Source organism: Lepidochelys olivacea (assembly GCF_965140295.1).
Source record: "Lepidochelys olivacea isolate rLepOli2 genome assembly, chromosome: 4".
In the NCBI taxonomy this organism is placed as follows: domain Eukaryota; kingdom Metazoa; phylum Chordata; order Testudines; family Cheloniidae; genus Lepidochelys; species Lepidochelys olivacea.
Window position 1 is genome coordinate 23357931 of NC_140414.1, and position 13821 is coordinate 23371751.

At 41.0% G+C, this 13821-nt stretch overlaps 1 protein-coding gene across 10 annotated transcripts in view; it reads right to left on the minus strand.

The window, feature by feature from the left end:
* Positions 1 to 13821, minus strand: part of SEC31A (SEC31 homolog A, COPII coat complex component) — a 69590-nt gene that overhangs the window by 27878 nt on the left and 27891 nt on the right. For all 10 annotated transcript variants that reach the window (XM_084627383.1, XM_084627389.1, XM_084627388.1 and 7 more), the window contains exons 13-18: positions 13333 to 13383; positions 10844 to 10921; positions 9500 to 9566; positions 8241 to 8419; positions 4836 to 4962; positions 1807 to 1952 (exon numbers count right to left, since the gene is read on the minus strand). In XM_084627383.1, the coding sequence (XP_084483509.1) occupies positions 1807 to 1952; positions 4836 to 4962; positions 8241 to 8419; positions 9500 to 9566; positions 10844 to 10921; positions 13333 to 13383 (648 nt within the window). The remainder of the gene's footprint in view (positions 1 to 1806; positions 1953 to 4835; positions 4963 to 8240; positions 8420 to 9499; positions 9567 to 10843; positions 10922 to 13332; positions 13384 to 13821) is intronic.

Sequence of the window (13821 nt, forward strand, 5' to 3'; positions counted from 1 at the left end):
AATGCAGGATTGTTCCCTAATGTACCATTAATAGTGTTTTGGCAACTCTAGTTTTAATCATCTTAAGCAAAGAGTATTCCACCACTCCCTCTGGGAGACTATTCCACAGTCTCATCGTTCTTACTGACAAGAAACTGTTCTTGATATTCATCATAAATTTTCCATTTCTTGATTCCGTTCCATGACTCCTAGTTAAACCCATGTACCATTCAAAATCATTCTCCTCATCGCTTGCACCACCCTTTAACAACTGTGCCTCTGTATACGCAGCCCAAAACTGCATTGGTCCTTTTTTTCAAAAATGTTAACTACCAAACAGCACTGCAAACTCCATGTTCAATGAAACGTCTATCAACCCTTGCTCTCTGTCTGAAACCTATTCCCCAGTTTCCTCCTTTCCATTGAACAGCTGTGCTTTGGATTATTTTTCCCCCAGATGTACTCATTAGTATTTTTTTTCCCAGTTGCATCCTACCTAGGGTGACCAGATGTCCTGATTTTATAGGGACAGTCCCGATATGCAGGGCTTTGTCTTATATAGGTGCCTATTGCACCGTTTCCCCCCCCCCCCCGGGGGTCCCATTCCAATTTTTCATACTTACTATCTGATCACCCTAATCTCACCGTGTTATTTTCTGTTCACATTTCTTATCTTTCTCTTATTCCTCCATCCTCACTCGTATTTGCAATAGCTCCCAGTTTAGTATAATTTGTTAATTTCATTCATGTGCAGTTTACTCCCTCTTCTAGACCATAAATGAAGATACAGAATTTAAAAAATCCAGACCCACACATGAATCGCAACAGTACACCACTAGTATTGTGTGTTTATTAGACTGTTCTCTAGTTCACTCTTGTTTTTTTCCAAGTAAGTGAATATCTTAATCAATCAGCAAGCTTTTTTCCACCTAGGATTAAAATAATAGTTTCTGGGATTTCCAGCTCTCCTATACCACAGTTCGCTGAGATCTAATATTAGCTCATTTGTGTTTTTTATAGTCTGAGCTGGTGAAGCAAAACAATCAAAATGCAAATTCAAATCTAAGATATTTTTGTAAAAAGGAAATCTTGTTCAGAAGACTTAGAAGTAATTCTAGTTATCTGAAATTTAACTACAAATGCATGATAACATAAAATACAGTTCTAAAATATTTCTGTTTTCTTCAGCCTACTGCAAATATTGACCTATGGCACTGTGTGGCAGTATTACTTCTAAAATTGAAGTCCAAAGCAATTTCATAGGATGGCATCATAAAAAGAAAAAGAAAATATGCAAGAATTCCCTTATAGCAGGGAAATAGATATTGACTTTGCCTTAAAAGGCGCACAACACATATATGTAAGTCCAGAAAATAAATATATCCATGTGCACCTTCAAAAACACCTGTGACTAACTATTCTGGATTTTACTTTTAGGTACTTAGTCCCCAAAGTTTCTAAACCACCTATTCCAAAAGCAAATTTCAAAAGAAATCAAGGTCTCTAATGAACTTAAATGATCTATCAACCCTTGCAAAGAAAGTATATATATTCAGAAATGCAACAGCCTTATTTTTACAAGCTGAGATAAACATTGAACATGTTTTGCAATATAGTGTCAGCACAGGCCATTTATAACTAATCGTATTTTACTCATTAAAATAACACACCACTTTCATGCTGAAGGATATGCAAGTATCAGAGAGTCTGTCAAAATCCTGTATAAAAATAAACTTATTTAAAAGCCAAACCCACATACTTACCAAAAGTACCACACCAAATTATTACAGCATGTCACTCAACACCTTTTTTCACAAAGACACTAACCTGAAGGGACAAGGGGCTGTTTCCATCCTGAGCTTTAGTCCAACACGCAACTAATTTCTCTACATTCCCAGCACAAATATAACACAGACAAGCCTGTGTCTGCAGGAGGTTGTCCCCTTCGTTTTCAAGTCTATTGCCCAACAGATCTAAGAATTACAAATAAAAAGCATTTGAGTCATCTCATAAAATACTTGATAGTTAAAACAAAGTACCACTCAGGATGCTTGGACTAGCTCTGGGTAAGACAATGAAAATTGTTGTGATACTCAAATATATGCCAAAACTCTAAATCTAGCAAAACGTAGAAGAGAAACATTAAAATTGTCATTGTTTTGTGCATATGCACTCGGTCATTTAGGGTGCTCTTGAAAATGTTACCCATCTTGCACAGAGGGAAGGCAGGCATTGTGACACATTCCTGATGCTGCTTGCCCAATGTGGCTCAGTGTTGACCTGAAAAGTGTTAGGAACCCAAAGTGTGGGAACCCTCTTCCCTGACACTCATGCTGAAAACAGACTAATTATGCAACATGTTCATGTGTCCAAAGGGGACAAATGAGGGGGGCTAGTCTGAGCTTGTCTTTCATTTTGGTGTTTTATTTGCACGTGCCTGGCAATCTGATTTGCTAGAACAATATATTTTGGCTTGCATCAATGGCAGTATCCATCACGTGAGTAATGCTAACAAAGTTTAGAACATAAGGCTGGTGTAACCATGGCTAGCCATTGGTTTATTATGCTAATAAGGTGAGGTGAGACAGTGTGGTGTGCAGGAGCGAACACATGGTGTGGGTGGCTGAATTTCCTCCACGTTCATCCCGGATTTCCTACTGACTTGCTGTGTGGCCTTTGTTGAGTCTCAAGGACCTGTTTCTTCATCCACTGACTTCAACAGAAGCAAGAGCAGGCCTTTAACTCCTCTCTGCCTCAGTGTGGGCATCTGTGGAAAGGAGACAGCACTTCCCTCCTCCTACTGCGGTGGGAGAATTAATTTTTACAAGGTGCTTTAACAACTTAAAGTGCTAACATGGTTGTACACAAGAACAGCTACACTCAGTCAGACCAATGGTCCATCAAGCCAGTATCCTGTCTTCCGACACTGGCCAATGCTACATGTTTCAAAGGGAATGAACAGAATGGGGCAATTATCAAGTGATCAATCTTGTCATCCAGGCCCAGCATCTGGCAGTCAGAGGTTTAGGGACACCCAGAGCATGGGGTTGCATCCTTGACCATCTTGGCTAATAGCCATTGATGGACCTATACTCCAGGAACTTATCTAATGCTTTTTTGAATCCTGTTATAGTTTTGGCCTTCACAACATCCCCTGGCACCGAGTTCCACAGGCTGACTGTGTGTTGTGTGAAGGTGTACTTCCTTTTGTGTGTTTTAAACCTGCTGCCTATTAATTTCATTGGATGACCCCGGCTCTTCTGTTATGTGAAGGGGTAAATAACACTTCCATTATCCCCTTTCGTCATCTCTTTTCCAAGATGAACAGTCCCAGATTTTTTAATCTCTCCTCATATGGAAGCTGTTCCATACCCCTAATCATATTTGTTGCCCTTCCCTGTATTTTTTTCCAATGCTAATGTATCTTTTCTGAGATGGGGCAACCTGAACTGCACACAGTATTCAAGATGTGGGGGCATTCCATGGATTTATATAGAGGCGATATAATATTTTCTGTCTTATTATGTAACCCTTTCCTAATGGTTCCTTACATTGTTAGATTTTTTTGACTGCTGCTGCACATTGAGCAGATATTTTCAGAGAACCGTTTTCATGACGACTCCAAGAACACTTTCTTGAGTAGTAACAGCTAATACAGACCTTAACATTCTGTATGTACAGTTGGGATTACATTTTCCAAAGTGCATTACTTTGCATTTATCAACATTGAAATTCATCTGCCATTTTGCTGCCCAGTCACTCAGTTCTGAGATCCCTTTGTAATTCTTCACAGGCAGCTTTGGACTTAACTATCTTGAGTAATGTTGTATCATCTGCAAACTTTGCCACCTCAGTGTTTATCCCTTTTTCCAGATCATTTATGAATATGTTGAACTGCACTGGTACAGATCCTTGGGGGACCCTTTTATTTACCTGTCCATTGTGAAAACTGACCATTTATTCCTACCCTTTGTTTCCTCTTTTAACCAGTTACTAATCCATAAGAGGACCTTTCCGCTTGTCCCATGACTGCTTACTATGCTTAAGAGCCTTTGGTGAGGGACCCTGTCAAAGACTTTCTGAAAGCCCAACTACACAATGTACACTGGATCACCCTTGTCCACATGTTTGTGGATGCCCTCAAAGAATTCTAATAGATGTGCAAAGCATGATTTCCCTTTACAAAAGCCATGTTGCCTCTTCCCTAACATATCCCGTTAATCTATCTGTCTGACAATTCTGCCTCATCTAGTCATGTTTTTGAAACATTTTAATTGGCATCCCGTAAGCAAAGAATATTATATACTGTTTTCTTAGCAGACACAGCTCTCATATTAATGGCCAGCACTGCTGGCTTATAGTAAAAGATAACAGTGGTTGTGCTTTGCTTTGGCCATGAAGAGGCATACCTGTTCTTTCCTTGTAGAAACACCTTTGAATTGTACAATGATTTAGGAATGGATCACCTTTAGGGGTTATGTTTCTTTTATTCCAAAAAATTAAAACAATGAATTTACTGCCTTATGAAAAAAAAGAGTTGGACTGGCATCCCTGGAGACTGAAGAGCCGTCTGCTCACAGAACAGATGCAACAGGGGGAGCTGCATGTTGGACCAGGAACAGGGACAGATTTGGTTGGGTGGGAGATGAAAGATAATCAAATGCTGATTTCAAGTTGATTGTATTCCTTTAAAATTCCAGTGAGTTCCCATAATCCAAAATAAAGGAATTATCCAATAAAGGAACTAATCATGACTAAATTAATTCATATGAAGGAAAATAACTTTGGAGTATTTAAAAGCATAGTTTCACTTAAGTTGAGTAAAATAAATTACATCCATTCTTAAATTTTCTTACCACAGAGAGCTGCAAATTCATCTGGCCTAGCATAAGTCAACACAGCAGCCAGCGCCTCTCTCCAGTTTTGCAAATCACATGACTGAACTATCTCCTTCCAGTTCTTTGTCACAACGGCAGTGATGAGCTGGAAGGAAAGAGAAGGACCAAATGACGTCTTTGTAGAATTCCCATTCCTGACCCCATATCATTTACATCTATGCTGTGTGCCCAACCCCAGCGTATCTGGGACAGATATGTCACCATGACTCTACTCATCTGAAAGATTATGTGAATTCACATTTAGATGGGATCCAGTGAAACTTAGAAACCAGGGCAAAGGCAACACAGCACAGCAAGTATCCTTTTTATAAAATTCACACCACATGATGTGCTGATCAGGGTGCAGATGTCCCAGGGGGAAAAAGAGGGTCTGAACCACAAAGAATAAACAATGGAATCAATCCGATGAAGTGAGCTGTAGCTCACGAAAGCTCATGCTCAAATAAATTGGTTAGTCTCTAAGGTGCCACAAGTACTCCTTTTCTTTTTGCGAATACAGACTAACACGGCTGTTACTCTGAAACCTGTCATACTATAAACATGTATTGAATAAGGTATTTTCTGAAATTTGGTGACACAGTGGTGATTAGCGTTATTGAGTGAGGTATGAATGGGTAGCGTGTAAAGTGTTACATATGTGTGCTGGAAATATGTTCCTAAAATGTGTTCAGACTAAGCAATCTGAGTAGAGCAGATGAACAGGTCTGTCCTACACCCAGAAATGTGGATTCACCAGCCTGCCAGGGTCAAGCAAAGTACAACAGAAGGTACATTTGTATCTAAGGGAAATAAAGTGACCAAACTAATTAAAAAAGCAAATTGACCAGAGGGTGAAAGAAAGGGCTTGGTGTCTGCAGCCTGAAGAACAAACAGCAGGGGAGAGGAACTTCCTATGCACTTACTTTTCAAAGAATACATTTCTGGGGGTTATTGTCTATAACAAGAAAGGGAGAGAACCCCGAAGGGGCCCATCACTGAGAGGACAAAGGTACAGCATGCTTTGAGCCTGTAAAAGTTGGATTCCCTAGCCTGAAAGGCTAGGAATGCTAGTAATTTGATGTACATACAAAGAACTTACGCAAAGAAAGATTAAGTTTTAGTCACTTTTATTTTATAGCAGGTTTTCTTTTGTTTTATTTGTAACCATACCTGTCTCCTTCTCTTGCTTAGTATCACTTCAATTTCTATTCTTTGTTCATAAACTTATTCTTGTTTTATTACAAAACCATCTCAGTGCTGTTGTATGGAAGTGTGAGTCTTAGCTAACCTAACATGCTGGTGTATGTATGGTCTCTCTGGAGGCAGGGAACTTAATTTCTGTGAGTGTCCAGTGAGAGGGACTGGCCTGTGCAGGGAGACATCTCTGGGGAACTTGAGAGCTGGGGTTCACTGATTGTCACCTATAAGGCAAGGTTTAGGCTGGTGGAGTCCTGAAGCGTTTGCTGGCAAGGCAAACAGGCTGGTGTGTCACGGAGCTGACACATAGCTTATCAGCAGCAATGCTCTCACTCTTACTAAGGCAGAGTGGGAACATGGTGGCTCACAGCTCTGGGTGTCCTGAGCACGATGTCACACGGGTACAGTAATCAGCAAATCAGGGACCCTGCAGAAGCTTTTAAAAATTATTTTACAGTACAAGGTTATCTTTGTTTGGTTAAGAATTTAGTTATAAAACTTCTGCACAACACAGGGCAAAGTGAGGGGCGTCACTGATTTTGTTCCTAAACTGCATGCCGACCAAACCTTTTAATTCCATTTTATTAAACTCTACACCCCTGGCAGCCTACTTCACTGCAGTTAAAAAAGAATGCCCTACGCAGAGGCAACCCAGACTTGCATCAACAATACTCTGTCCACTAACTAAACAACCCTGCCCTTTGTCCTGTGAGCCAACCTGCCAGGATCTTGATAGTATTCAGTTTTCCCTTCCCTGCCTCCGCTCTGCCCTCCAGTTACTCATCCACTTTAGACAGAATACTGATTTACTCCACAGCTGTGTTGATATTTAGTGAACAAAGGCCTTGTAAGTAACACAGTCAGGCATCAAACAAACAGTTTGCATGACTTTAGAAGAAAAACAAAGGCAAGTAACTAATAAAAATAAAATTTGTGCAATGACAAATGTATCACTCATTTGCTAACACAACACATAGGTAAGGGATTGGTGTTCCACAGAACTGCCTCTCTCCAAAGGATGGATTGCCAAAAGAAGTATTTGAAATACCTGTACTTCTGTTCTTTAAGCCTACTAAAAATATCTAGAAAAGGTCTCAGAGAGGTGGACAGATTTTCCCTCTTCACTCTTGCCCCAGACAAAAGAAATTAGAACTGCCCTTGCCCCAATCATATCATAGGGAATGGTCAGTAAAGACTCGCTTAGAGACCATGTGTTAGTGCTGATCATGCTTTGCAGCCTTAAGCCCTGAGCCAGAAAAATACTTGAGCAATCTGCTCAACTTTAAGCACAGGAGCAGTCCCATTTGAAGCCACTGTTCCCCGTTAAGCATGTGATTAAGTGCTTTGCTAATTCAGGACCTTAGCATGGGGATAAAAACCTGCTATTTTCAATGTTGCCTCCTCCTACTGCACCGTTAAATGCCGTTCCATGACAAAGGAACAGTGAGAAGCAAAAGCTGAAATACGCGGTCAGTTTCAAAACGCCAACTTTGGTAACAGAATGTCTTGATGGCTGCTCCTCTTGCATGCACCTTCTGCTGACGCTCTGACGTAAGAGACTGGCAGGGGGCAAAGAACTGAAGGAGCATTGCCAACAAGGCAGAAGCTGAAAAGCAGATATAACCAGATGTCCATATCACACTGTCTCATAGATGTCGTGTGATTAGATTAGTCCTGCTATTCTTAGATAACCTTTGTACACAATAGAGCAAAACATCAGCAAAAATGTCTCCTCCAACTGACTGGACAGAAAGTAACATAATAAGTGCTGCAGCTGGAGTAAGTACAGTACTTGCTAAAGATACCAGATAAGACACTGCACATACACTAAACACTGAGTTTTTAGATACTAGATATTTATCCTTGCTCATCAGCGAGGATGCTTTTTACTCAATGTGATCAACAAATGTTAGAAGGATGGGGAGAGAGAGTAGAAATAAGAGTAAAAGCTGCTCTTCATCCCAGCTGATAAGCCTGTTCTCTGCTTAACAATATACAAAACAGAAAAACACCCTTTCACTCACAGATCCAATGAATGAATTTACCCTACCTTCAATTCTCCTAGAAACAAATGTACAAAGATAGCAAGGAAAGTCGTATGTCACCAGAACATAAACAGTTTCAGGAGTCTGCTGAAAGCCTATACACACAAATTTTGTTTTAGTTTTCAGTTGAAAAGCTACATACCCTGGTAATTTTGCTCTGCATCTTAACAAAGTACTTTTTCTGCGTCCTCAACAGCAGCTCTTGTCCACCTGCTATGGCCAATATGATGGCATCAGCCATGCGATTATCATGTAAGCAGAGATCAACCGCACTTTCAAAGTTACCAGTCAGCAAAGCCTGGGTAATCAAACCATCAACATCTGCAACAGGAAGAATAATTTAGTTTTGAAACAATTTTACTGCTTCAAAATAAAATAGGCATTAAACATACAGTTATATAGGTGAGTCAAGTAGCAGTTTCTCTCACTCCATGATGCTGGGCTGTTTTCTTCTTAAAGACCTTGATTCAGGAAAAAAATTAAGCACATATTTAAGTTCATTGCTATTCAAAACAACACTTTCGTATGTGCTTAAGTGCTGCCCTCAATAGGATGGATTTCCTGAATCAAGGCCAAAGAGCCTGTAGCATTATCACCTTGTACTATGATCCCAAGAAATCTCAAATCCACTTCGTCAGGCCAAACAAGAACTTGGATAAGAGATCTCCAAGAATTACGTACTTTAGTGTCATAGGAAGTACTGCTGGTATTTCACTAGGCAGCGCTCTTTCTTCTGAGTCAGTACTGAAACTATGACCCAATGTATTTTGTCGGGGATGAACATAAGAATGGCCATACTGGGTCAGACCAAAGGTCCATCCAGCCCAGTATCCTGTCTGCTGACAGTGGCCAATGCCAGGTGCCCCAGAGGGATGCTTGAAGTGTTATCTTGTGGATGAGATATACAAGGAAGGCCTTGAACTTCGGTGGTCGCTAAAGATCCCCAGGGAATGTTGGTAAGAATGAAGTGTTAACACCCATGTCCCGACCAAATCTGAACTCTGGTAACAATAGGCTGTCTACTAAACCCTTCCTCTAGTTTCGGTGTCAACTGGTACAGGATCCTTCCTAACAGTCTGTCCTAAACTGTTGTGTAGAGTTGCTATATGCAGTTAAAAAGGTGTCAAACTACCCAGAGATGGATGCATTGTAGTGATGGGGAAAGCAATCCCTGTGTAATTCCTTACTTTTCCTAACACAGGTGTTGTAGTACTTTGAGACTGTTGGGTGAAAGCTAATATAGAAGTGAAAATAATTGAAATGCGAGTAAATAACAGACTCTCTGACATTCCCTAGGCAGAAGGCTCCATATAAAGAGAATTTAGGTAATACTACAGTTGTGATAGCTCAATAAGTAAAAATATTTGCAAGTACCATGAAATCAATATAAACAGGTTTTACCTCCACTGACAGAGATGTTAAACGTTTCTTTTCCAGGTGTCAGATCTTCAGACTCCTCTTTTGTTCTCTATTAGAGAGGAAAAGTGCAGTTTTTCAGCCTATGCAAAGATATGGCTAAATAAATCCATGTTTGAAGACATACACCTTATATTGGAGGGCATGGTATGCTTTCTTACTGCCATTCCCCAAGAGGCTACTAACTTAGAATTAAAGAGCATTGTTATGCTCTGTGTTTCTACACAATGCCATTAACTTCTCCTGGCACCTGCACAAAGCAAATCTCTGGGCACTGCGGAAAAGTCCTGAGTGTACCTAGTGATCTACCTAGCAATGTAAATGCACAAACACCACTGCTGACAGATCACTGGTGAGCATTATTAAAACTAGATGCAATTAGGGGAAAAACACTTCAAAAACGTCAGGGTTCACCTCACTGGGAAGAGGCTCATTTAAGTACATTGGCAAGTATTTAGACATTGCGAGCAATTACAAGCCTTGGGATTTCCATGCATGAATGCACAGAATAATAATAATAAAAAAAACCTCCAGAAACTTTCGGTAATCAATCCTCACAGTCCCACTGTGAGGACTGCAGATGATAACATCCTCATTTTACAGAGAGGGAAACCAAAAAGTTACGTCACCTGCTCAAGGTGTCAGGGTGAGTCAATGTCCAAGCATCTAATTGCTCCAGCATGATGCATCAGGTTGGTATGTACTGCTTTTTAAATAAGCAAATATTTTTTCCCCACAAAAAGGTTGCTCTGTATGTTAATGCTATCTAGCTAACATTTAACTTTACTGCACAGAGATCTGGTGCGTGATCCTGCAAAGTCCTGGGCACCCTGGCTCAATCCTGCAAAGCATTTAACACATACTTGCTCTGGGCATTGAAATGAGACCACTCACACGCTGAAAATTAAGCACATGCTTAAAAATGCTATACTGGATAAGGGCCAGAGCATTCAGCAGCCTCTACAACAGAACCCTTTATGATCTTTCACTTAAAAAAAACCCCTCAAGTATCTCAAATCCAATGTGAAAATCTATGCACGACGTGTTAATTTTTTAATTTAAAATAAAATTCATATAGAAATGTGTACTACCCAGTGTGAGTCTCCTTCGAACATGAGTTCTCAACCTTTTCATTGTGTGGACCAAACCTGAGCAGAGAAACTGTTGAATGACTACCTCCCATCTCATTTGCCATTGTGCAAATATGCACAGGTACAATACACACACAAAGAGAACATTAGAAAGACGCACCAGAAAGGAAATGAGCTGTTAAGGCAGTGGGTAAGTGTGTGATAACCTAACATAGTTAATACAGAAGCCAACGCTTACCTTTCCCAAGAACGGCTCTTCAGTAGCGTGGCTATCTTCTTCATCACTTTGTACTGATTGGTCAGATTCTTTAAGAGCCTTTTGCAGAGAATGGAAGATGACATTTGGAAAAAGTTAGCAGGACGGGGAGGGGGTGAGAGAGAGAGAGAGAGAGAGACACTCAGCTGTGAAGAACACAGATTAAAAGGAACACGAGCCCAACAATATACAAAGCGAGTCTGCCAAGAGCAGAACTCCTTTTGCAGAAATGTAAATGTCTTCACTTCCTTGGTTTTTCCCACTAACTAGAGCCACACTTAGGCCACATCCACACTACAACAGCACAGCTACAGCGCTGCAGATTCGCCATGGTAGCTGCTGTAGGGTAGATGCTTCCTACGCCGACAGAAGGGTTTTTTCCACTGATGCAGACAATCCGCCTCTCTGAGAGATGGTAGCTATGCTGATGGAAGAATTCCTTCATTTACAGTGGGGGTTAGGTCGACCTAACTACTTTGCACAGGGCACAGAGTTCTTCATAGCCCTGAGCAATGCAGCTAGGTCAATATAATTTGTAGGTGTAGACCAGGCCACAGGTTTCAAATTAGCCATCTGAACACATGTAGCCACTTTTTTTTAATTTGACACTAATTGACGGTAGCCAAAAGAGCACGTGCACTATGATGAAACGAAGAGCATTTGTAACAGACTCTGACAAAGGAGAGAGTGTGAGGGAGAGAATGTAGGGCGAGGGTATATTTCACTATCACTTTAGACCATTAAAAAGAAAAAGAATATGCATATTCAATGCAAGCCATTCTTACAAGAAAGCTGTGGGAATCTCAGATTCAGTCCCACATGCTGAAAATTAAACCATTAGGCCAAATCCTTCTCTGTAATGCAGACAGGTATGCTAGGGGAGAAGTACGGCAAGGCGCTGCAGGGGAAGCCCTAATCAGCTCCTGCCACCCCAGCCCCAGTCAGGGGGAGTGGGTTGGGGCTGGGCCACTACTTAGGACTGTCCTGGAAGCTGGCCACACCTGCCAGCCTCATTAACAGGGGCTAAAAGCTTGAGAGGAAGTGAGTTCGGGGGGACGGTGGTGGAGACCAGGAGGGGAGAGTATGCACAGAAGGAGCCAGGAGCCTGTTGGGACTGAGGCCTGTGCTAAGCCAAACCTGTAAATGCTCTGTAAATAATTGGAGCTGGTTGGTGGGGACCGGACACAGGAATAAAGAGCACAGGTGTTGCACCAGCTTGAAGTGGTCCTGACTCATTGGGGAGAGGGGCCAGGAGGCTGACCCCAGCAGGGCATGGTGAGCACCATGTTACAAGAAGGGCCTAGCTTCCAGACCGACTGGTGCACCATATTCACTCTGGGAAGAGTAGGCAGCCCCCTCAATCCGTATCCAGCAATGTACAGCACACACTAGCCAGGGCCACAAACTGCTCCTCTTGACAGGAGCAAAGCATGCTGCCTGGCAGTGTATTCTCTACCTTCTCCCACCCCTACAATCCTGGACCTGGACAGCCCCTAGATTATTGTTGTGGTGAGAGCTCCCTTCCCCAGCTTCCTCATTCCATATGATAAGGGCAGGATTCTCCCTACTGTCTGTCTCCAGAGTGATGAGCACTTAAATGTCACAGATTATATTTCTCCCTGGAACTACCATTAGTGTGAATTACTACTTTAATTAGATTTAACCAGAGGTCACAGCACTTTGTTTTAGCAATTGTTTAAGGGAAGGTAGAAATTGCAATATAAGTAGTGATTGCCTACAAAAACATGACTTGCTGAGAATGTGGGGCTGCAGAGAGAAAGAGAGAAGAGGAGCTGTTTATTTCTGGGCTAGCTAAGAAGGTTATTTACTCTGTGCTTTCCAAGCCATTGTGGTTCTTCTAAGACCAGAGGAGGGAGAGGACATCACAGAAGTCCTTTACTCTCCCCCCACCCCAAATATTGAAAAAGATTTCTTTTTAAATCCATTTTTTATTTTAAAATGATAAAAAACCAGGGTGGCTCTTCCCCCAACACGTTGCATTTCTTTTTGTTAATGATCCAGAGGCTGCAGAGATTGCCTGACAACAGGAAGGATATGGCACCTTTCTACACCCATAGACAACATAAACATTGTAATGGACACTACAAAAGGATTAAAAAAGCAACCAATATGGAGGAACAAAGAAACCCTACAAGACAAGTGTCAAGATTAATTTCTCTCCCTGTATACAGAGATCCTAAAACAAACACACCATTAACTGCTAACTGGGTGATGAGAAATAAACTAACTAATGATATTCACACAATTCTAGAGCCAGAGATTTCAGGGATTTTTTTTCATATGAACTTTCGTATTTTATGTGGAAATTGTAAATTTGCAACATTCTCATAATCTGAGTCATTCATATGTTCTGGTACAACTACTGAGTTAAAAGAGAAATTATTCTTACCTGGCACATTTTTGTTATATTAATATGGCAAAAAAGATTTTTGTTGTTTTTGTTTGCTTACCTCCTCTAGTTTGCCATCTACAAGACTCTCTTTATTCAGAGCTGAAGTAATCTACAAAATAAATAAGATTTATTAGAGAAGTGGTTTTCTCTCTTACTTTAGGGTATGTAGCAAATGTTAACATCTCGCAGGTCACCATAAGTTGGAGATGAAGAGAAGGCCCTGATTGCATGAGAGTTGAAACCATGCTAGAATGTTGCCCTGATCATTGTGAAGAGGAATTTACTTTGAGACCCATGCTAACCAAACCGTGATGGAATTGACCACTTCTAAAGGTTAAAATCTTCTTGGAAGGGCAGAGACTGGAAGGGTTAAAATCTTCTTGGAAGGGCAGAGACTGCGTCTTCCGTTGTGTTGCACAATAGGGCCCCAGTCCTGATTGGGGCTTCTGAGTTCTAGTGTAGTAATAAAATAATAATGTTATAACACAGCTCTCAGAGGGAAAAATATCCCTGTCTATAGTGATTAGAGAAACTGGGTTTTGTTAGG